The 25544-nt window shown below is 38.5% G+C and overlaps 1 protein-coding gene across 2 annotated transcripts in view; it reads left to right on the top strand.

Annotated features, from left to right (window-relative positions):
* Window positions 1-25544, top strand: part of ST7 (suppression of tumorigenicity 7) — a 152392-nt gene that overhangs the window by 107586 nt on the left and 19262 nt on the right. For both annotated transcript variants that reach the window (XM_082488448.1, XM_082488449.1), the window contains exons 9-11: window positions 7638-7752; window positions 18490-18562; window positions 20104-20206. In XM_082488448.1, coding sequence (XP_082344574.1) covers window positions 7638-7752; window positions 18490-18562; window positions 20104-20206 — 291 coding nt within the window. The remainder of the gene's footprint in view (window positions 1-7637; window positions 7753-18489; window positions 18563-20103; window positions 20207-25544) is intronic.

Below are 25544 nucleotides of genomic sequence, written 5' to 3'. Positions count from 1 at the left end.
GAACAGAAGCTCTTACTTGCTTCCTCTTTCAGAGAGAAGATGAAAGAAACTAATTCTAGAGTGTCTTTATCTCCTACCGATGGCCCTGGGCTCTCTTGAAGACTTGCTTTGTAGTCTTAACAAGTCTGTTTCCAAGACACAGTGGAATTGAACTTGCCTCACGCTTTGCAGCTTTGTTTAGAAATGAGTGAGGTTTAGGGAGGGAAGAGACTCTCCAAGTTTTTCCTCAGCTCTGAAGAAGGATACAACCCAAAACACTTTTTAAGGGTCAGAAGAGTACATTTTATTTCTGGGATCAGTCATATCTACTGAGAAATTACTCTTCAGCTCACAGTAAAAGACCTAGAAGTCTAATTCTGTGTACCTAGCTCCGAGAATCTTGTTGGAGATATTTCAGCTGGATGTGTTTATTTCTTCATCTCAGTGCCCACTTGCAGTCTCTAAGTGCGTATTTTATGCCACAGGAGACACTAAAGAATTATCAGTACCTAAGCAGCTGGTATTGTTAGAGTGCTGCATGCTTATCAATGGGCTGTATGATAAGTTGTTTAAACACTCAGGCTGCCCTGAGTATTTAAATTGGTTTAAAGGGTTATGTCACTTGAAGGCTTCAAAAGGGTACTCATCCATACTAAATCAGTTTTAGTGATATGGGTGGGTTGGGTTTTTATCGTTTTACAGCCAGCGGTATTAGTGATTTTTGCTGGTATGATGCTTCTGCAAATCTAGCATACTTTCTTGGCCGCCCCATTTGCTGGACTTTGAATTTGGCTTTTTGTTCAATATTCTTTTGAATTCTGTATTCTTGTGTGCATTGCTGATTTGCTCTTGGCTAATGGGAGTGCATAGCCGGGACAGTGTTCTGCACCTTGAATTATCAAGCAGTGTGAAACAAAGAGAGTACTAATTGCTAATAAAGATGTTATGATCCCTAGCAACTTAACAATACAACTTCTGTAGCTACTTGCATTGGTAGCTACTGACTGTCTCTCCCAAATACTTCTGTGCTTCAGGCAAGGATTAGTGAGTCAGATTCTTTGGCTTGTGCTACACAGGTCAGGTTAAGCAGGCTGCCCTGCCTTGGGTGGGATTCTAGCTTTATTAACATTTGTAGCAGTTATTTGAAGTACCATTTATTAAAATTTCAAGGAAAAGTACTTCCTAGTTAAATGAGACCAAGAGTTATATTACAAATTTTAGAAGAATGCTACTCTTGTGAAAGGTGACATTTGCCAATCTCTACCACAGAGTAGTATCTTCAGTTAATTCTTGTTCTAACACACAAGCACAGCAATAATAGCAAGTCATAAATGCCGATTTTATTATTTCCATTTACCTGTATATTCAAATGTGGTTTGTTTTGTCACATTATTCACATTATGTTTAAGTGTGGGGGGGTTATGTGGGTTGGAACATCTCTCATTTGAATGGACTCTTAAACAAAATGGAGACTCCTGTGATTCCCCTGATGGTGTTTATCCCTTCCCTTTCCCTGCACGTGATGCAACCCCTCACTTTTTGTCATGCCTGTGATCCTGTGCAAAACCCTCAAAACCTAGAAATTTGGTGACTACTACCTAAACCCAATAGTAATGTTCTTCATATAAATTATGGGCTTTCAGCATTGTGATTCTATTAAGATCAAATGTAGTCTTAGAATATAGTCATACAGTCTTGGTAGGAGCCCTGGTAACTTGAACTCCTTTTTGTCTGCCTTCTGTGTTCAGAGGCTTTGTATTGTCCTTTAATTATGCTCTTCCGTTTCTCTGGAATCCCTGAGCCCATTTTTGAGCTACTAGATAATTGCCTTACTTTAAGTTCATTTAAAAATCTACTTCTAAAAATATGGCAAAGTTTCTGCAAAAAGTACTTTGGGATGATGCAAATAAAGGAATGTTTTTGAAGAGGGCTATGAACAATGACTTTATTTTCGTGCTTTATAAAGTTACTAATCTTTGATGTAACAAAAATTATTATAATTTATGACTGTTACTACTTTTATGTGATGTGATTGTTTAGTAGTAAATGTACATCTGGAACAACTTGCACTCTTCTGGTTTCATGCCACATCTGCCTTTAAAATTCTCTTTATTCCTGAAGTATGTGCATTTTTACAACACAGTCCAAGTAACAGCATTTTCATAATTGTATTCCTTAAAGAATTCAAGTCATACTCTGAAGGCTTTAATCCTCCAATTAAGAGAGAATATAAAGGCTGCATGTTCTAGCATATTTCCTTAGAGTTTGCATATTCGGTAAGATATTTTTCACTTTATTGACTCATTGTTAATCCTACTCTGAAGACAAGTTGTATTATCTGTGAGTATTATGGAGCACTAGGACTAAAATCACATTTACCAAATTAAAAATGGAATGTCAGCAAATTTTTACCTATGCCATCCCACAGTTTGTGTAAACTGGGTCTGGGTCTCTTTTCTGACACTCTGAAGTTCAACCATTAGATGATATGTCAAATTCCCTGAATTCCACATATGGATGAAAATATGTGGATGCTAATGATAATCATTTCCAAGGTCCAAAAGAACAGGATCTGGTGGACTTGGCTTCTTAGCTTCTATCCTCTCTGAGCTGTGAAAGAGTAACTGCGGAGCTGCTTCCAAATAAAACAGTGGTTATTTGCCAAAAGGAATGTAGCATGTAGATAAATGCATTAAATGACAGAATCCTACTTTTGCTATAATTAAGCAGAACTTTATTTCAGGTAGGTCCGGTGTATTTCAGATCATTTTCTAACTCTTGAGAGCTATGAGAGTGTCTGTTTACATCACATGAATCCCACTCACAATGAGACCATGCTGGAATGAGTTGTCCTTTTCAGACCAGGAGTTAGCCTAACTTTTAAGCATGACATTGTTAACAGAGCCTTTTTGTGTACTAGTCTTAGTCTGCTGGCAATGTTTCTTCCCTTCTGTCTTTGCCAGGTGAGCTGGCCAGGAGAAAAACTTAAGCATTAGTGTATCTTATTAGACATCAGAGATTCAGAGTGAAGTGACACATTGCAAATGCCTCAAGCCCAGGGTAAGCTTCAGTCAGAGCTTAGACATCTGAAAGCTCAGCTGTAGACAGTGAAGCCCACAGAAATGGAAGTTTCTCTTTTTCTACTCAGAAATGGCTTGGAGTTTTGCCTTTTCTACCTTGTTCAGTTAACAGTTCTTACGGTTTACAAGTCATATACAAGAAAGCAGCTTATGCAAAGCACTAGTGAAAATAACAGTGCTATCCATACTGTGTGCTTGATTCTTCAGTGGTGGTGGACAGTTGCACCTGGAGGATGGCAGCCTCAGTTATTCCTCTTTTAGGAGACAGATTTACCATTTCAAATACCCACTGCAGGAACAGATACACTAGGAATTAAGGTTGTTACAGTTTCACTGTTTGCATTGAATTTTTCTTGTTTGCTTGTTGTTGTTGTGTCTTCATTTTAAGCTGAATTCAGTTTTCATATTTATGCATTCAGTTGAATACATTGATCTAAAAATGTTTATTGAGAAGATATAAGCAGCAATGAATGGTTGCATGTCCTGCCTGTAAAATGTGTGACTATGCATACAGCCATAAGGCACACGGAGAATAAATGTGTTACCACCAGGTTATATATAAGATCATTAATTTATCCACCTCTGTATTCCCTTGAGTCCCATGGTCTAGTCATAGGCATAAACAGTAGCTTAAAGCTGTTTTCTACACAAATAATGTATCATTGCTAATTGATGCATGACATTAATGTCATCACAAGGAGAGTAACGAATGCAGCAGTTAAATCTACATTCCTTAAAAAAGTTACAAAAAAGTTACTGAAATATGCTCAAGGAAGGGAGTCTTCTTCATTAAACTGTTCTTTGGAAGATAAAACTTGTTCCTCATCCAATAAATCAGATGTGGATTTCCTTGTACCATAAAGTGTTTTTTGTGATCGTCACGTTTTCATATCCATCACAAAATCATTGAACCTACACCCTGCAATATGGATTGGGGTGGGTCTGGAAATACGGCCCTCCCAGGACTAGTGATAAGATAGCCAATTGTGTCAGACTTATTTCCAGATTTTTTCTGCAAAATTATACTCCCAAAATATTATTTATCTAAAAGAGTAACAATTATTAATTATCTGCAAAAGCTACCGTTTCTGTATATTTGCAGTATACCTAATGAATCTTTCAGTGAAAAGTAATTCCACTTTCTACACATATATCTGTTTCCCCCAAAACCTGCAGAACAATTAGAACAGAATATGGGCTAACCCAGCGCCAGATCTGAATTTCATCACTAGGAAGTATTTTAACCAATACAGGTTCAAAGTACAATCCTTGTGAACATAGATTTGGTATGATATGTTCAATAGCTGTTTGAACATCCTTATATTGTAAGGGAATATGTTCATAGCTGTGTGGTGTCTGTTTTCATATGGTATGAAAATAAGATTCGCTCAGTGGAGCACAGTTCTTTCATAGCAGATGAGAAACCAATTAACTGGAATTTTACAATGAAACTTTCAGTCCTAACTAGTGTTTATGTAAAAAGCTGTAGCGGCTTTATCTTGAGTGCTGAATTTGATTGCTGTCTCTTGAGATCTTAAGGTGTGGAGAAAGAAGATAATGGAGCCTTCATCTTTTCTTTAAGTTCAGCGCTTGCCACTCTAATGAAAGCATTTGTCAGGCTACCATATAGTTTTAAAGAGAATTAAAATTGATAAGCCGAATGATTTAGCAGAGGTTAGCCTGTATCTTCACAGAAACTAAATCTTTGGGTGCAAAGGAAGGTCTGTGCCTCTTAAACTAGAGTTCAGATTAGAGCTTGTTGCTCTATGGGTCTGGGGAACTTTATCTCACATGCAGAGATAACCTGCCCATCTTTACATCTCTGTGTGGAGCATGAGCCAGCCTCCCTCTCCATCCGCTAGGGAGGGGAGCAGGCTCACAGTCCGCTCTCTGTTACTCCTCTGCATGACGCAGTATTTGGCCTGCCCTGACCATCCAGCAGGCCTATGTTGCAACCTTTGTGGCAGTTTTTTTCTTCCCCGGGGTTTGCTTTTGCTATGAGGCCTAAAAGATGACGTGTCATAATATTATTCCATCTAAGTGGCTTTACTTTCTGGGAAGTTTCTCAAAAAACAAATTTTTACTGTGACTGAAAATTATTTGCAGTGAAAACTATATACTCTACATCCTGAGATGACAGAGAAATGAGTTCATGTCCTCTCTTCTTTTTCTTTTCTTTTTTTTAATAGCAAAGGTGCTGTCATTTGTTCGTAGACAGTGTTCGAATAGCTGAGTGGCTGCTTAGAGGTGTTTTATTTTTGTAGCTACAATATCAACTGAGTTCATTATAACCGGGTTGGACTTCTTAACGTTCGACCTTTCCCAGACGAAACCTTTATTAACACTTGTCAGTTTGGAGGCCTGGCAGGCCAGACATTTGTGTGCTGCTGTCTTAGGCAGTGTTTATCACTCTGACAGAACCTAATTAAATTGAGACAAATAATCAGTGAGTGATGTCAGTGAGAAATGGAGAACCAGAGTAAGAGCTTTTACTGGCCACAGTACATCTATAACTAGCTGCAGCTCTTCCCTTTTCTTCACTGATGGAGGGAATGTTTTTCTGCCAGCCATTATTCATTCTCAGTGAGCAGAGATAATCTTTCTTAATCCCTTGGAGGGGTTTCTTTGCAATATGTTCATTCTGAACTTTAAATCACTATTTACTTAAGGCCAGATTCTGTCATGCTTCTTCCTTCCAAATAGTAGCTTCTTCTGTTAAATATGCCATAGTGAGTAAGGACAAGAATGAAGAGAAATAAGCTTTATGCTGGATCTTTAACTGATGAATCCAACTCTGTGAATTTTCACCTAAAGTTATTTTTCTCCATGACTGATGACTTAAACTTTGTATTTTATTGTCAAATCCTTGCATTTACCTAGATAAGCACAAAGGCCTGTGGTCGACTTTTTGAAAAACTGGAGAAGGAGAAAAGCCTGCAAACTGTGCAGTTTTGTTTGTGTTCTTTTTCACAGGTTTAGCTCCTCCCATTGAAACTAGGAGTTTTACGACCATCCCCATGCCACTAGCATCAAATATGTACATATAACCAGTTAAACAAAACCCTGCCGTGCTTGCCTTTGATATTTTAATAGTCGTCAAACTGCAGCAAAGTCAGTACTATCCAGATAACCAAATTTAGATAGACTTATCCCTTAAGGTCAGAATAGTTCTTACATTAGCTTATGCCAGACCATTAACACAAGGAAGAAATTCTCTGCGCTTTACATCTCTGTTTGCCTGTTAAGGTCTTTTCTTCAACATAGTGAAGAAGCTCTGGTGCATTACCTGTTTCTCACTTTCTAAAGTTCTTGGTGAATCTCCACCCCTCTTCTTTCAATCCTGGCTTATTTTTATGTTACTCGTTTGGGAGATTAAGACTTGCTGGTTCTTACCAGTTTCTCTATTTGTAACTTCAAAGTAGGTTTATTATGTGATAGTTTTCAGGTCCAGCTTAATATTTTCAAACTGAGCAAGGCTGACATTGAATAATTTTCTTTACTTGGCTTGTTATATAGTATTTCTGTTCTCATAAACCATCTCAGAAAGATTGTAAATGATAGTGTTCCCATGCAACTTCCTGAAGAACAGCAGTAATATCAGCTATCCTAGTTCTATACTGTGGGACCTTTTTGTGCTGAATATACATCATGTAGGCAGTTAAGCTATAACAACCATAAAGAGGACTCAAGGAAACAAGGATCTTTTAGTACCTCAGTTCTTTAGAGAATCACTCTGACAATAAAAAATATTATTTAATCAATTCTGCAGTAAAAAACATGGATATTTCTGATAAGCGTGGCTGCAAAAAGGAGGTGCAATAGAATATCAGCTACAGTCATTTGAGTCTATGCAGACACTGAAACTGAGGCTATCTAAGAACAACTCCCTGGTATCTCTTAAATGGTTAGTTCATAGAGTAAAGGTGCTTACAGGTAAGATTAGATTATTTTAACTACACGTTTCGTTCCATTTGTTGTACAAGATGGAATCTTTAGTTACAGTGTTAGATTTTTATAAACTTTACCTTTCCTATTGTTGATGCCTTTTCTTTCTTTAAATATATATGCCACAATTATATTCACAATTACAAATCCTAATATCACATACTTGATAGTATAGTTGCATATACGTAAGGTTCTTAAGCTTTTCATATTTGATTTTATTCTGATTTTTTTCAATGTATTTTCTGTTTTTTCTACTAATACACCAGAGAGATGCTGGATTGCTTACTACTGATATACAGGAGCTATGTTGCTGAAGATTCTTTTTCAGTACAATAAGATAACTCTTCTTCACTTTGAAGAAGCCTGTTAATTGAAGGAGAGTTATGTATTCAGGCAGCTGTGTTCTTGGGTTTGCCTAATTACATCCTAAGCAAAGCATGTCTTGTCAAGAAACCTAACCCAGTGTCCATTAAGAGCTCAGAAATTTCTAAGTTAATGGTGAACTCTGAGAAAGAGCCAAGAACAAGGGGAAAAGAGAGGTTTTGACTTGGTGTTGTTTATTTCAATGCATTTTGAACAGGAAACCCTCTTCCATGTTAATAATCTAACCCTTTCATATGTTATTGATTTTAGTTGATGAAGGAGTTTCCTCTGCTCAGCATGTTCAACATCCATGAAAACCTGCTAGAGGCTTTATTGGAACTGCAAGCGTATGCAGATGTCCAGGCAGTCTTAGCAAAGTATGATGGTAAGTTCATGTATACTCATATTTTCTCTATGTGGTACACACAGAAGCAATGTTTCTAAGTCAAACTCTTAAAATTTAGGAAACACTGTAGTTGAGGTGATTAGCATGAGCTTCATAGATCCCCTTACACAGTCGTTGATCCAAAGATTAAACATTGTGCATTTTTTCTGCCAACCCATGCTTAATTCATTGTACAAGGTAATGGAACTCACTTCCTAGCAGCTCTTCAATGCTTTCTTTGCGTTCTGTTGATGTTTAAGGAATGTCCGTTTAGATTCTGCAGACTTTTTATTGCATGATATTCAAACCTTGTCTGAAGAAAGTATTATCAGTTCCCTTGTGGACTTTTCTATGAATATTGACTTAGTAGCATACAATTCCTTTACAAACATTAATTGATTTAACTTCACAGCAGTCTAGTGAGAGCAGCCTTCATGTCTTATGAGAAAAACTTGGAAAGCTCAAACTAGGTGAACTTTTCACATTAATTTTCAGTAGTTTTCAGTAAGCATTAGTTTCTGAAGCATTACATCACTTTTTATGGTCAAATCACAGCTCCTGCTGACTTGAGCTCTAGCCCTTTGAATTTGAATTCAAGACACCAGGGTATCAAACAGAGAACGGACAGAGTAAGAAGCACCAACTGGCATACTTTGTTTAGTTTAAGTTAAATGGGTTTTCCTTGTATTGTGTAGAAACTTTGTGACAGAAACAAGAAAGCAACCCAGTTCTCTTGAGCAGCGTTCATGAACCTTCACAGTGCCACTCTTCATCCTCTTCCTGAAGTCCCTGGCTTACTCACTGTCATGGTTTAAGCCCAGACGGCAACTAGAATCACACACCCACTTGCTCACTCTCCCTTCGGCAGGATGGGGGAGAGAATCAGAAAAGTAAAAGTGAGAAAACTCCTGGGTTGAGATAAAGACAGTTTAATAGGTAAAGGAAAAGCCATGTGCACAAGCAAAGCAAAACAGAGAATTCATTCATTACTTCCCATTGGCAGGCAGGTGTTCAGCCATCTCCAGGAAAGCAGGTATCCATCATATTTAACAGTTACTTGGGAAGACAAATGCCATAACTCTGAATTTTCTCCCCCTTCCCTCTTCTTCCCCCAGCTTTATATATTGAGCATCATATGGCATACAATATTTCTTTGATCAATTGGGGTCTGCTGTCCCAACTGTGCCTCCTGAATTTTTGTGGACTCACAGCCTACTCGCTGGCAGGGCAGTATGAGGAGTAGAAAAAGCCTTGACTGCTTAGCAACAATCCAAAACATCAGTGTTTTACCAACACTGTTTTCATCCCAAACCCAAAACAAACCCAACAGCAGCTAGTAACTAGCTAGATACTAGCAGCTACAACCAGCTGCTAGTAAGAAAGTCAGCTCTATCCTAGCTGAAACCATGACACTCACTATCCACATTCCAAGTTCTGCAACAAGTGAATCGGGAACCCTACAGCCATCAGTTTCATGTTGTGTTACTACACAGTCCTTCATTCTGAGAAAAGTCTCATTCTATGCATTTGAGTATGGCAGGGGAGTTTATGAAAGGAACATTATGTAATCATATAACTAAAAATGAGATCATAACACACATGAATCAAATATCTGAATTAAGTGAAACAGCCTTAATTTTGATATTTCTTAACTCTTTCTCTAGGTTGATCTGGTAGCCTTTAAAGTGTTCTGTGATCTTTGTTATAAGCTCTTACAGCCTTTATGGTGTTCTTTGAACAGAGATTTTAAGGCTTGTAACTTCCAGAGTTTGTGAAAAGTTAGATGGACATCATTTGAGGTACAGTTGTATAGGCTACCTATATGGGCTCTGGAGCCTATATCCACAGTCCTGTGGCCACTCTTTCATTCTTTGAAAGGACTTAACATCTTTTCCGGCCTGCCCTTAGTTGATCTTCCATCCCATTTGTCTACTGAATTGTCCTCTGCTTTTCTTTTGCATGATCAGTTTCAGCTTTTGTTGCCCCCAGTTCCTACCAGAGGCTCCTTGTTCAGTCCATACTGCTCATTCCCAATTCCATTCTTCTGCCTCTTCTAAGTACCCATCCCAATCTTCTCTTCAGGGTAGTAATTTCCAACTCCTATCTTACCAAACATCCTTTCCATCTACCCTTTTCTCTGTGGCTTCTGTCTCCTCTTCATTTGACCTTCTCTGCTGCATTGCCTGGATGCCAAAAGCAGAACAGTAAGAGCCCACACAAACAGAGGCTTCTCGCTGTCCACCCCAATACTTGGTCCCATGTCATCACATGGGGATGATGCAAGGGGATGATGCATAAGTTTATTGAAGTATTGAGATGTGTACTTGATAAGCAAAGAAGCTTTGGAGACTATAACAAAAAAAAAAAAAAGCAGAAGCTTCCACTGAATATCTGCTAACTGCTTTCTTCTAACATCTTATAAGTTAGGAAATTAAGATAAATTTTAATGAGGCTAGCAATAGACCATTGGCTTGATCCTAACATGACCATACTGCCAAATTTCAGACCCCTGCAGTAGACTGACAGAGCTGAGGTTATTTAGCAAAAGATAAGTAATCAGCTGATTACAGGCAACATTAGTGATAATCACCGCTACCAGTCCAGCCTGCAGTGTCAGCTCTTTCTGGAGTCAACTCATGTCACCCAGGCCGTTGAGTACTGCCATCCAGTAGCAGTAATGACTCTCAGAGAGATCTTGGTTGTGCTTAGTCTGGTTGAAGAAATCTGCAGTTAAAGTGGTAAGATTGTAGTCTTTCTTGTAGCTCCTTGTATTTCAATAATTTCTGTGACACAGGTGTGGATCCCCATGGACTTTATTTTGGCACTGTAAGAAGCAAGTAAATAGAAATGCCCATTTTTATGGCCCAGGCACCACAGGATGTTGGCTCCTTCTAGTATTTAATGTAGTTATAATAGCCCTGGATGATAGCAGAACTGTGACAGAACAGGGAATTAACCATGCCCTCCCAAATCTCAGACTAAACTGTGCTAGCTCTGCTTTTGCATACTATAGCACTGATGCCTATTTTAAACAATACCATGGTGGCACTTTGTGTCATGGTAGTTGATAAAACTTGAAGGTGCATTTTGTTTTCTCAGAAGCATCTGATAGAGTCAAAACTGAGGTTGTAAATGTAACAAATGAGGCTTTTCAAAATAAAACTCTTCTTACTTTGTCTGTTTGAACCCATGCAGTTTCAACTCATGCTTTGCCATATATAAACGAAGGTGTGTGTATACACTAGGTATGCACAAGGACTCAGCAAACACAGGCTTAACCAGTATAACCCTTACAGTTCATTAGTCTCAGAAGGCCCATCTCAGGGACTCTCAGCTCATTTTAGAACTCATCAGCTTCATGTGTTGTAAGATTTATTGGAATATAAAACAATGAACTCATTTATACTTTCCTATCTTCAGTTTCTGTTGGTCCCATTCCACTGCCTTTTTTTGACTAACACCAAACCTGATTTATTGTATTTTGATAACATATGAACAAATTATTTCCTTGAGCAGTCTGCCCCCACCCTGTGCTAAAAACTTGGATCACATTATGCAAAACCTCAGTCTCTGCAAGCAGACACACTGCTTTACCAAAAGCCATGTGTTAAATTGTGTTTATATTATGTACCTGGCAACAGAGCTGATGTCCATACTCATTATTCATGGAAAAAGGGCCTCATTAGTGGGACAGCATGCACTGTTGCTGAGCTACATCATTATGGTTTCAGAGTTCAGTGTCTGTCAATAAAGTGCAGATGACCTAAATACTGTTGAATTCTGAAAAGATTTTTGGCTCTGATTTAACACATATCCATGTTATTTACAGCATAAATAGTTATGGCTACTAAAGAGACTGTTCTTGGTGGAATAAGCTTCTGGTATTCATAGTAGATAAAGTTTCTCTGCTCCTCTTTCCTTGCTTTATAAGCAGATTGTTTTCCAGTGTAGTAGTTCTGCTTGTTTTGATGCTTAGAGCAAATGATTTATTAACTTCCCTAGACAATCAGCTGCTTTGATTATTATTATTATCTGGTAACCTGGCACTGTGTGAAAACTCAGACCTTTCTGGCAATTGAAAGTCAGATTTTAAAAGAATGGATGCCTATGTATTTGGTCATAGTGATGCAGTGGTTCCTCCCTAAACCTGTCCTTGCTTTCCTTTTTTTAAATGACAGTGTTTTCCAGTGAGACTATAAACGTTCTGGTTTGCAGGAGGAGCACCTTATACAGATTCCCCTTTCACTTACCCACTTGTAAAGAAGAAAGACTGTGTCACCATGTAGACAGAGTCCCAAATTCAGATTTCACTTGAGAAGATAATTTAGACCACAGGATACACAGAAAGAAAGTGGGTTTTAAATACAAAAGGTTTCATTCTGCTCTGGTCTATGACACTTTTTTATTTGGTAATGGCTGACTTTGAAGAATCCTGCTTTAAATTAGTGTCAAACAGAATGCAGTCCTTTGAAGAAATACTTTAGAAACAGTCGTCTTTGTCTTGGAATACTTTCAGCTTAGTGAAATGCAAACTGTTGATTAGTTCTCTAAAATGTAGCCTGTTCAGGGCTATTCTCTTTTCTCCAATCCCCCTCTGTCCAATTTCTTGTCCTTACAGACTTATGAAATAGGTAAATTCTATTTACATTGAACTTGAAGGCATTCCTTTTGTAGAGAGTTGCAGATTGATGAAACAACTGCATGGAGTCTTCAGTTATATTAGCTATGGTCTCCAGGGGTTTCGCGTATATGTATGTATTTGAGATCACAGCTCCATTTCATCAGTTTCATTACTTGCCGTGATTATGTTTGGTATTTTTGAGATGTTTTACCTGGTGGAGCTAAGTGGGTAGTGCAAGAAGTGGTTTTCTTCTGAGTTAGAGATGTAGCAAGTGGCAGTATGGAAGCAACCATTACCTCATGCATACTATTTCATAATCCTTTTGTTCCTTTGAAAGAGAGACCTTAAGAGAAAGTTCCTTTTGGTTAAGGTAATACCAAAGCCTAGTCTACCTTCTCCGAGAGATGGAAATCAGGTAAGACCTCCAGTTTGTGTAACAGCAGTATCAAGAGAATAGTTTCTTTTTTTTCCCATTACATCTTTTTCAGCTTCTGCTTCTAAGAACTAGATTCTTTCCTCCATATCAAATCACTTGTCACTTCAGCTAGGTCTCTGCATGAGTTCTGTGTCTGTTCATGCCATCTGGTCTCTTTTTTTGCCATATGATTCTGAGGGGTTTTTTGTTTGTCCTGCTTGTGCAAAAGCACAAAAGGTCTAAATTAATAATACTAATCTTGCTCTTTCTAATGTCCTATAGGAGAAATTATTCCTTCCCCTCTACATGCACTTAGGATTGAACTTGGTCAAATCAAAGGGGCTGACACCTGCCTGGTCACTGAGATATGCATCTCAGCAAGAGTGGCATATGAAGTGTTTACAACTATCAGTGATCCTCAAAATCTTTCCATAACACAACAGTTTAAGTTTTAGTTGTGGTCATGGCAAAATAAACACTTTTTGTTTGTGCTGAAATGTTTTTCCCATTCTATCAGGGGACCAAAATCCAGGCCTTAACATACACAGTGGCTGTGTGCTTGTGTTTGATCGGGGTGTTTCCCACCACTGAAGAAGAATGTCAAAAGTACAGAGAATTGGAACTGCTTTGTTTTGCAAGCACAAAGTAAGCGTTAGATCATTATGTTCATAGTTTTGCTCCCTCCAGCATGTTTTCTACCACGTTTTGTGGAAAAATGCAACGACTATTCTCACGGGAGATAATACTACAGGATATTAGATCTTTTTGACAAAGTGGTTTTCCCCTGATGTTCAGTTCATACTTTCCTTTATTGAATTCCATCCCATTACTCTTGCTTTTAACCATTTGTATGAGCTTAATTCACTTTCTTCCTTAATGTTTGTGTCTTTATAGATGACTGCGTCTCTCTTCTGTCATCACTGATCCAGCATGCGCTTATTTATTTGCTAGAGCATTTTCAGTCTTTCCCATAAGGATTTTTTCCTACCACCTGTGCAAGAGCTGACAATCTAACCTGCAGGTGCAGAGAACTGGGGGAGTTCTTTGCTGACAGGGCAAGTGTTGGCCTATCACTTAAACACTAGTCTACAGACAGGCTGAGGGAGAGAAACTCAGAGCTGAGGTTCATCCCCAAGCCATAGTTCAATATATGTCCTGTATTCTACCATTTTCTTGTTTTACCTCTTTGCATCACTTGTTCTAGTTTGTTGTATACTTTGTTACATATTTGGAAATATGTGAATGGTTCCAGTAGTTTAATGTAGTCACTCTCCAGTGCTATATGAAGAAGAAGTAGCAGTTTGACTGGAAGGATCTTACTGTGCAAATTATGGTCCCAGTTCTACAGCTTCTTTCAGCAAATATTTAAGTCCTATTAGTGTTGATAAGACTATTCAACTACCTGAAATTAAGCCCATGGGAATCTGTATTGTTGACTTGGGAATAACATATGCTTTGGGGTCGAAATACAGAATAATTTCTGATTAGTGACTTAGATTTTACATTTATTAATTACTAAATCAATTGCAGCATGCCTCTCTCTTCACATTTAGGGCCTTCTGATGACTTGGATAGGGGATGTTGTACCAGTCCATATCCAGATTTGTCATTTCTTGGTTTAGTTGCTATTTTATAAAAACAATAGATCCCATGACCTATTTAGATGATATATGGCATATGCTTGAATCAGAGAAGTACTGATGCTATTGTTGCAAGTCTCTATCCATAGCATCTTTCCATTAGGTCACTCTCACAAGCAACCACTTAGGAAGAAAATGACCAGTAAGAATTCACTTTCCCAACCCTCCCCATAGCTGACTGAGACTAATCAAAAGAAAATGCTCATAAATTAAGTCTAAACTATTTTGTATTCTGTTTAAAGATACAAGCAATAAGGAAGAAGGAGAGCCTTTTTTAGATTGACACATCAGTTCTTATTAGGCAAAAATGTCCTGATGGTTTTGACAACAGAATAGCAGTCACATCTTTCAGCATATTGTGGGAGCTCCACAAGTAATCACAGGAGGGTGGGAAACAGTATATGTGAAGTTATTTTGCCAGATGGCTCACAGAGCTGGACACAGTCGTTTATGAGAAACTTCACTTTGGTTCCTGACAGAGGATGTATCTCCTAGGGCTAGTTTATACTTGATTCTTTGCTAAATTCAAGTTGTATCCAGACATAATTGTCTTATGCTTTTCTCTAAAATACGAGGGTTCAGTTTTGGAGATGAAGCCTAAATTATATGAGGATTTTGAAGTATTGTAGTGATCAGATGAGGGTATAGCAGAACCAAATACTTACGGTCTACTATGGAGCAAACAAAAACACTTTTGGAGGGAAGCAGGCATGGACCTACTGAGGGCTATCTCCACAGCAACATAAATATGAACTTTTATATTTTTTTATTCCATTTCCAAGGGACTGTAGGTATTATCCTCAAATAATTGCTGCTTGCTCGTTAGGAGATAGTAGTAGAAGAGGCCTCCTGGAGGAGACTGGTCCCCTGCTGTTGCATTCACTACAAGATATTACCCCTTCCATGAGCTGAGCAAGCTCCTTCCTAGAATTAGCTATTTTGTTTGCCCCACTAATCTACCTGGAAATCTGCCTCAAAAATCCACTTCTTGGAAATCTTCTTTTATCTCCAGCCTAAATGTAATCCTGAACCAATTCTTGTGCCAACATTATCCTGTACCTAAGCAGCCCTTCGCTTTTCCTGGTGTTTCTTGTGGGTCTGCATAGGGAACAGTTGTATCTTCTCTCAGACTTTATTTCATTTGGATTGTTACAAAAACAATCCAGTCTTTCTGTTTGATTTTGTTGTTCTTGACCATGGGTGGTCAGCTTTGAACACAACATTCCTTGAGAAATACCATTTCTTCTGCAGGAATAACTTGGGTAGTGTACCTGAGCCTTACCTCACCTCGCCACATTTCCCTTCCTTATGGATGCCAGCAGTTCATTGTGGATCATCCTGCAATCTATGTGCACAGATATTTTGAGTTCGGGAGCACTTACTGCCTACTAGAAGATACTGTCTTGTGATACGGTGTTTTGTTTTAATATATTTAACCTGCTTCTACTGTATGGTACCTTAATCTCTTAGCCAAGAATTGTAATAATCCTCATGACTTGGTCCGTTCAACTTCCACTGAACATTCAAGTATCAGTGATCTAATGCAGAAACTAGCCTTTATACATGTGGTTAGAGGTTTTTTGTGTGTTGAGTGGTCTCATTGTTTAACCTAATGGGTTGTGTATTAAGGGCTGAATTGCCATTTTCTTGCTGTCATTCTGGCTTTTGCTGGCATACCTGCTTGCTTTGATGAAATCGAGCCAGCAGCTTTCATCAGCATAACAACTGTTTTTCCTCTGCTGCATCAGTTATATACTCCAGACCCTCTTGATTCCTCCTATTTTTCAGCTCCTTCAAACAGGTAGAAAAGTGAAGTGGTGCTCTTGTTGCACTATTCAAAGAAGTCCAGGCAAATGTTCTCTTGGTAATTTTTTTAAATGTGGAGTTCACCTTTTGCGTGGGAAGATGTATTTCCAGGAACTTCTAGGTGGACCTCTTGTTCTGCATCATTCATGCAAAATTTTGTAAAGGTCAGATCCTGAACCAATGTTAAGAGGCTTAAACTGATGCAGGGGAAAATATTTCCCATGAGGTAACGGTGGCTTGGTGTCCCAGAGAAACACTTACAGGTAAGGGGAAAATAAGGTATTCTATTGACCAGCTGAAAACCTTATAAATGACAGCACATTGTTGGTTTTCTTTATTTTTTTTTTCTTTTCCGTTCCTCTACCTTTCAGATGAATAAGGTTTGTACTAAAAGACAGAGACCAGTGTGTTCTGGAAAAGGACTAGATAATAGAATCATAGAATTATCTAGGTTGGAAGGGACCTTTAAGATCTTCAAGTCCAACCATCAACCTAACACTGCCAAAACCACCCCTAAACCATGTCCCTAAGCACCATGTCTACCTGTCTTTTAAATACCTCCAGGGATGGCAACTCTCCAAAGGTCCCCTCCAACTCCCACCATTCTGTGATTCTGTTTACTAGAAATAACTTTAAACTCCTAATGTTAAGGAAAACCTGGTATAAGCAGGATTATTGAAGGTGCTTATAAATATTTTCTTCTCCTGTCACTGAAGATGTGCTCACATCTGTGTCTGTAGCTAGCTTCTATTAGTAGAGTAATTAACATATCTATCACCCAGACTGCTTTGCATGCTGTTGATTTTAATTACTTTAGTCACTACAATTACATACTCCAGTGAAATTATACTTAGAATATATTATAGGGGAGCCTCCAACAAGATCTTTACATCTCATACTTGAAGTGCAAGTGCATAAAAAGACAATAGAGAGGATTTAACAGGTAGCATTTTCAAAGGGCTTCAGTCATTCTGGCAATATTTTCTGTCTAACAGAACAAATGTTCTGCTTGGTTGCTTGGTTGTTAATAAGTGAATGATGGTGACTGCTGAGATATGACTTGCTTGTCCTCTTTAACTCCTTTTTGGAGCCCTGTCTTGCAAGGCACTGGGGTTCAGTAAATCACAAATTTCTTTTAACCCTAAAGTTACCAAGCTCTATGGTAGTTTTGTCTTTCTAATCAACTTTAATGACAAAGTGCGGGATAGATATTTTCTTAGAACAATAGTCAGATTAGCTGCTCTTCACTTTTACAGTGGGCCTACTCCAGTGCCTTGTGTTTACCATGCTGTGTATTTGCTGTTTACTAAAAGAAGCTATAATATTGCAGTGTGCAGAAGTGTTTGCAGAATCCAGCCTTTAGTGGGGGTTGTTCTTTTTTTATTATTATTTCATTTAGCTGTAATCTTTAACTTTCTAATGCTGTAATATTTCAGTCAGTGTATAATATGTGTCTGCTGGGTAGATGACTAGTATGGAAGTCAATTTGTCTCTATTACAGTGGGAACAAATCTATAACTCAAGTCTGTTAAGCGTCATTTCTCTCTTCCTTTTGGATGCTTTGTGCCAATATTGGTAGAGACCAGGTATAAGTTAATTTGAACTAATGAGTTAAGTCAGGTTTATGGCTCCTGTGTGTCTCTGGAACAGCGTAAAATGGCCAGAGACTGGTGAATATTTTGGTCTAAGATTTCCTTAAGAGGCAAAACACCTTATTTTACTGTTGATCTTTAACTGCAATAAATCTAATGGTTGTTTGCTTGCAAGTCAAATCTATTATTACTTAAATAGCTGTCTTAACTTGTACGGCTGCCACATATTCATATTAGACAACTGCTTCTGAGTGAAAACAAGAGAAGTGAATAAGATAGCCCTCAGCTATTACTTAAATGCTTAAATGTTTTGTTAACTATGGAAAAAATCGTGTATTCCAGGTTACATATACATTTATGTATGAAGTGAATTCTTTCATTATGTCTGTATCATGTCACTCTTTGAATTAGTTCTCTAATGAACACAGTTGCTGCTTAAATAGCAGTTCCAGTGGTCATTAACACAGGTTTTTAAAGCCTATACATTGGGTGGAAATTTAAAAATCTATGTGACACGGAAGTACAGGTCCCAAAATCAGAAAGTATTCTGAATTCACATAATAATTTTGCATATGCTGTGCATACTCTGAAGTATCAGTCAAACGCTTTTCTTTCTACTGACTTAAATTTTCAGATGTTGACTGTTTTCTTTCTTTTCAACAGATATAAGCTTACCAAAATCAGCAACAATATGTTACACAGCTGCATTGCTCAAAGCCAGAGCTGTCTCTGACAAGTAAGTGCATAAGAACCACTGTCCAGCAAAATTCCTGATTTAACTCAAGCTTTCTCTTAGCTGAGCCCACACCCTAACAATCTGCTTCGTTAGCAGGAGAATTCCATCCTGCAGTAAATTCATAAAATGACTTTATATATACCAGAAAATTTTGCAGTGATCAAACATTGGACTTCAAATATTCCAGAAGAAGAAAAGAAGAGAAATAGCATAAATTCAATTCTTTTTTCAGTTTTATGTATACTGTCTTGGTGAGCTTTGGCTTCCTAGATAGTATAACGAAGATGCAACTTAAAGGTGTTGTGTGGCTGAACCTCTTCAACTTTGTATAGACCTGACCACAAAAAGGTAATAAATAAATATGGATGCACTGGTAGCAATGTCATTTTACAAGTGCTGTCAGAAGACTGCTCATCTATGTAAATAGCGGCAGGTGGATTTAGCATTACTATGTCAGGGGTTCTGAGAGGTAGATGACGTACATATTTTTAGAGACACAAATATCTGCTCATTCCTGTTATGGTTTTCTCTTGGGTCTCAACCTTCCAAGGTGCTGAGCACATCTACTTGATGCCTGTGGACTTGAGAGCACTGGCCCACTCTGAAAGGGTGCTCAGCTCCTTGTGAGGTGGAGCTCAAAAATCCCAATTCTGCTCTCAGATGCCTTCACACAAATCCCAGGCAGAGTTGTGTCTGTGCACCTGAGGGTCGAATGCCTCCCTAAAGTTGGAAAGCAAGTAGAGTGGAAAGCCATTTTCTTGACTGACATCCTGACAGTTTTTGCTTTTAAAGTGTATGTACACGTCAAGATCTAAGTAATTTTCTTTCATTCTTTTTATCCTGTAGATCGCCAGTACCTACTGCAACATCTTTCCTCCCTACACAGCGACTCCAGCTTGGGAGGGCAGGGCTAAGGTTGTCACAGCTTTCCCTGTGGTGTCTGCCTGCCAAGTACAGCTCTGGAGTTAGCCGTGGGGTGTGAGGTGAGAAAGAGATTGCATGGTCTGGTTTTTCATTCACTGGGGCAGATGATTTGCCCACAGTTTGGGCATGCTACCCTCAATGGTGCTGCGGCCAGTAGACCACCCGCTACTGCTGCTGCATCGTGCTTCTATCCCAACCTGACCCAGGGGCATTGGGTTGGGAGCCTCCCGAAAACCTCCCCAAACCTGTTTTTAACAGAAACCCTCCAACAATAATTTGGCATTGTTTTTTTTTTTTTTCTTTTCTTTTTTCTGCAACTTCAGCCTTGAATATGCCCCTTGGCAAGGTACCTAGAGCAAATTTAGATTAGTGACAGAGAAAGGACTGTTTGAACTGACTTTCTGCCATGATTAGATGCAAACATGCTTTCCACTTCTGCTGGGATTTTCATTGGCCTTGATGTAATAGATCACTCGGAGTTTCCACTTGCTATGGAAGTTTGGAGAGCATAGGAAATTGACTCGGTTTGGTTACATGGGCCCACGTTCTAGGTTTGTTTTCTGGCTTTTTCTTACTAGCATTTCTGACCTAATGTGTTTGTTTCTTTGCTTTTGTAGATTTTCTCCAGAGGCTGCCTCAAGGAGAGGGCTGAGTACTGCAGAGATGAATGCAGTAGAAGCTATTCACAGAGCAGTAGAATTTAATCCACATGTGCCAAAAGTGAGTATGGAGAAAGCATTGTTGTAGCTTTAACACTGCTGAGGACCTAACTCCTGATTTCTGTGTTAGATTAATGAGTGATGTTGTGGAACAGGGAGCAAACAATGGAACGGGAAAGAAGCTGATAGTATGCACAGTTTTTTTTGTTTGGTATTTCACATTCAGTGTCTTCTACTCTGGACCATGCAACTTGAAATTTTATCTGAAGTGAGTCCTCTAGCAACAATTACATGGTGGATTGTGGTAACAGACACCACCAAATGCTATGCTGCAGAACAGAACCATACATAAAGACAGATTATTATTTACAAAATAACCATTAAAGATATTCTAGTTCAAAACAGCATGTTTTATTTGTTTTGATGATTACATGTAAGAATATGTTTCTGGCATGCTATACAAAGGAACTATAGTTGGAGTTCATGGTGTGCTTCATATAAGTTGCATTAGTAATTCCTTATGCAGCACCCTGTCATTAAGTTCTGAGAATGTAAAGCTCAGAGATGAAGAATTGCTGAGAACTACAAAGTAAGAAAAGGGATTTATGTTCTAATTCCCTAATCCCCTCTCTAGATGTGTATCTCAGCAGTAAGAATCTTGCCCGGGGGCTGCTAAAGGCTAATGTATTTTATTATTTCATCATCTGATACTCAGTATTGCAGTCTCTAAGTTCATTGTAGAGGCAAACTAGAGGCAGATGCTTTTTGGCCCTTGGATATTTGCCTCTGAACGTCACCCCACAAACCTTTGGACCGGTATTGCCCTTTGAAAGTAAGTAGCCTCCACTGGATAGCAGAAGACTAGTGTGTGTTAATATAGGGAGCCTATTCATTAGGTACAGCTGAACACCAAGTCTGGTCAAGATAAACCCAAAATCCCTCTCATATATACACATGGATTGCAGAAAGTTCTTTCTCATGCGCTGCAGGATTTAAATATTTTCTCTATGAGGTGTATCTGTTATGCCAACCACTGAATAGCATGGTTTAGCTATCTGAAAGTTAGGCTGTTTGTTTAATAAAATCATCTAGACTTCCTCTACAGGCAGTGGAAAGAAGGAACTATCTTAGACATCTCTAGACAGACTTTCCCTCCGAGGTGCCTGTTTCTACATTGACTATGAAAGGAGCAACTATTTTCCAGTAAAAGCCTGATTTTTAGACAACAAGATTTAGGTGAGATAAGTCCCTTTGTATTATTAGCTCATCTTCTATTTTTGTGCCAAGATATAAAATGAAAATATTAAATGAAGTTTGGTTCCAGGACTGCTTCTGCGGAACTCTGTTTACCTTCTTCCATCCCAATGGTTCTTGCACCAGCACAACCATTGATATTGCTTTTCTGCCTGGTTGCCTGTTTAACTCTATTCCAGTCCTGTTCTGGGTGAACCGTTCTGAATGTTTTACTGCAACCCAGTTAGAGTGTTCTGTCCTTGCAGTCTAAAAAATTACCTATCTTGCCAAGCAAAGATGTCAGTTTAGCCTGTCATGGGAGCCTGTTCCATTTTCCTCACTTACCTCCAGAGTTTTGATAATTCTTTCCATCAAAATCTTTTTTAACAGTGTGCATACTAATGATTCCATATTAACACATATTGTTTCTCTCCTCTTTAAATGAATGGCATTGCATTTACTTCTCGCATTACTGGATCACTTGATTCTGAGTAGGGATCCTTTTATTTTAAGATAGTTATGGGAGTCTGGCTGTTTCTGGGACTGGTTCACTCACTGTTCAGGGACAGAGATCATTGACTGCAGCGGCCTCCATGTCTGTGCATGCTCCTAATGTCCATCCTGCTATTGTCTCCATGCTCTGCACTGCCATAAAACTGAGGCTAAGTCTTTATTTACTACCTTTTGGCTTGTTCTTTTTCTGTTTGAGCTTGCTCTTCTGTTTGAGCTTGCTCTTCTTTGGTTTCACTTCCTCTGCAAAATCTACCTTCCTGTAAGTTGTGGCAATTGCTCCATAACCTCTGCACTTGCAGACCTCCGAGGTCCTGCTTTTCTTGTAGATCAGTACTTTTATTCATCACTTATGACCTCCTTCTCACTAGCCAGCTTCTGTTTCGGGGGCCGTTCAATACAAGGCCGAATCTCCTTTCTGACAAGTATCCCCATGTGTGAAATGCAGATTGTGTTTTATTTTTGGTACTTTTGATTTAAAGAAATTCCAGTCCTCTTCCTCACTTAAGTTCCTGAGCTTTTCATTCAGTTCACATTGTTAATTGATTGCCTCAGTTTTTCAAAGTCTGGAAATTGTATGAAGCATATAATTTTTCATGATAACAAGGTAGTTTTTCATGATAACAAGGTAGTAAGGGGAGAAGACTTTTTTTTTATTTCATATTTTAACATTAAAACAGTGTAGCCTAATACAGATTAATATGCAGCACTGCTCATTTCACAATCATGCTTTCTGCTGTTAGCTAAAAGATATTAAGGTGGCAAAAATATGTTTTTGGTTATAATTTTATGCACAGTATGGATATTACAACTCCATTTCCGCTCAATTATGATTGAAGTCCTATCCAATTTGTTCTCAATGAAATGGAGATAAGTTTTAGCAAGCAGCATCAGAAGAAATCTAACAGTGCCACAAAACTAATACATCTTCAAAGCTTCTTTAGGATTTAAAGACTAATGAGTCTCTTGTTCAGACTAAGGAAGAAATAAATTACAAAGGTGACAAATTATTTAAAGCATTTGCAGAGTTCCCAGCAGAAGCCTTGAAAGCAGGGAACTGCCCTATTAAAGAGGAAAAAAAAGTGGTTTGATATGTTTCTGGTTTGTGTCAAAAGGAGATGTTACCATTTTCAGTGCAAATCATTAAAATTTATAATAATCACATAAAAATGTTATTACTGGATATGCATTTTCAAGACATTTAACTGGAAATAGCAGATTTTTGCTAATGAGCTTCTGAGACAAAGGGAATGCAGGGAACACACCCTGAACACACCAACAGATGCTGCTGAGCTGGATTTAGCAAGAAAGGGAGACCGGGTATCCCATTGTGACCTATTGCAGGTTTGTGTAAAACAACCATGGGATTCTTATAATGCTGCTGAATTTTCCCTAGGAGCTTATGGCCAGATTGCAGTCCAGTGTTCCCTAATAATGTTGCAGAGGTCAGATACGCTTCTTAACACTTTCTTTTGAACGTAATCTAAAGATGTAGGAACCCTTTAAGAAGCAGCAGTTTAAAAGTCCCAGATTTCCATCTTTATATAGAGGTGAGAAACTCTGCAAAACACCCACAGAGAAACCAGTGTGTATGCATGGTTCTGGGAGTCTTCTCACTATGTATGTCATGAAGATGTTGGCACCCACTTTCACTGATTCTAGATGACTACGCATCACCTTGGGTTTTGGTTTCTGTCTGCACAAAAATGATGTTTACAGAGACCTAATATGGCTGACAGTCCTTCTTCAGGCAGCCACCCTTACAGCAAATAACCTTCTTTTGACACAGATCTCTTCTTCCATTTTTGATTACTTTTCAATGACAATTTAATTCCCAGAAATCAGTCTGTTAAGTCTCAGCCATAGGTGATAAATTCTCATTGTTTTGGGAATACACTGGAGTCAAGATGGGACATGTGGAGGTACCAGAATTTTATTTAAGTGAACAAAGGCAATACAGAGCTCAGGGCAGCCTGCCAGATCTCTCCAGGAAGCTGGGCAGCTAACCTGGCTGTGCTGGTTCTGGAAGCTGAGCTGTGCAGGGTAAGGCCAGCTCAGGTGTGTCAACTATGATCTCCTCCTTGACTGCAGCAGAAATGGAAGCACTGTCAAACTGATCAAGGCTTCTCATTCTGACGACATCTCCCCCGTAAAAAGGCTTCTGTGTTCAAAATGGCTTAATTTTTTAAGCTGTGGCAGAAACATATCTGGTAAAAGATATTACGTCTATCTACAGTTTGTCTTGTTTATGTTACTAAAACAACTCAGCTACAGCAAATTGCAGCTTTACACTTTGGCAGAGATAGCCTATGTAAAAAGAGAGCTATTCACCAGGCAGTGTTTTCAGGGTTCTTCTTAGTAGAAAAAAAAACATAACCAGTAGCAGATTGAAGTCAGCAGTACAGCAGGAAGGAGAACAAAGCAGAGCGCTGTGAATTTCACTATGAGAAGAATCACAACGAATTGTATCACTTGTTTGTGAAGATTTTTCTGATTTTTTTTTTCAACCATCTTTGTCTTAAATTAAATTCTACAGACCAGTATCCTTTTGTTTTAGTGTAGTGCCATGCACTGTGGAGCATTCCCAAGGAAATGCGTTGACACTGTATGACAACAAGCTGCTCAAAAATTTAACAGTTAAACAAAAAGGTATTTATTGCCACTGAAGCAGTTGGGGTATCACTGTAACACTGTAATTCCAGAGGGTTTTGTATGGAAAAGAGCGTAGTACATGCTATGTCATGGTGAATACATAATTTGTGGAGTGGTTGGAGAAAAAAGTATACACGTACGTACACACACACCAGACTTCATCAGTATTATTTATATGTTGTGTTTGGAGCTTCCCCATTTACATGTAATGCAACTATCCCAAGCTAATGCTGATAAAGTACCACAGCTGTTTCTGGGGCATTCCTCAATTGTGGAACACCCTTTCTGAACTCATTTGCAAGGCTCCCTCCCTTCATTCAAACTCCTCCTGAAAAGCTCCCCCCTCTTTTCTGTGATCTGTGAGAGACAAGCAATTCAGTAAAGTGAAAAGGGAAGAGAAAACAGATGATGGTCCGTATATCTGGTTGTTAAGAGTGAGTCAAAATTGTGCTCTGCACACAGTTGTATAGGTTTGCTATGTAAGCCAGGAGCTGAGTTGATTTAAAGAGAGCACCTGCTGAAGTTTGCTGCATTTGAATCGGACAACTTAAATATTGATACTACTTTAAGAAATGCCAATTTTGTATGTAAGCAGTTTCGTAAAAGGATGTAACAAACCATTGACTTAAATACTTTTAAAGACTTATCTGTTCTCCATTTCATCTCTTCTAATTTCTTTCTTTTTTTTTTTTTTTAATAAGAACTGTTTATGTATGCTTGTGTGGTTTCTAGTAAGTTGTAGTTGCTACTAGAAACAAATAATGCAAACAAATTCAGATACCAGATGGGAAATTAATCTGTTCCGCACACCCCATGATATTACAGAGAAACTATTCCAGACATATTTAAGAGAGTTTTTAACTGTTCAGTGAGACAGTGATTTGTTTTTGTATCTCCAGCAAAAAGGCCAAACTTCTTAATTACCATCAATCCAATGAGAACTTGTAAAGTTACCTAAAAGTGGCTTCTCTGGGCATGTAGAAACCAGTATTTTGGACCTATTT

Source organism: Vanellus vanellus (genome assembly GCF_965231255.1).
Source record: "Vanellus vanellus genome assembly, chromosome: 1".
In the NCBI taxonomy this organism is placed as follows: Eukaryota; Metazoa; Chordata; class Aves; order Charadriiformes; family Charadriidae; genus Vanellus; species Vanellus vanellus.
The sequence above is the reverse complement of the archived record's forward strand: the minus strand, read 5'-3'. Positions and strand labels throughout refer to the sequence as shown.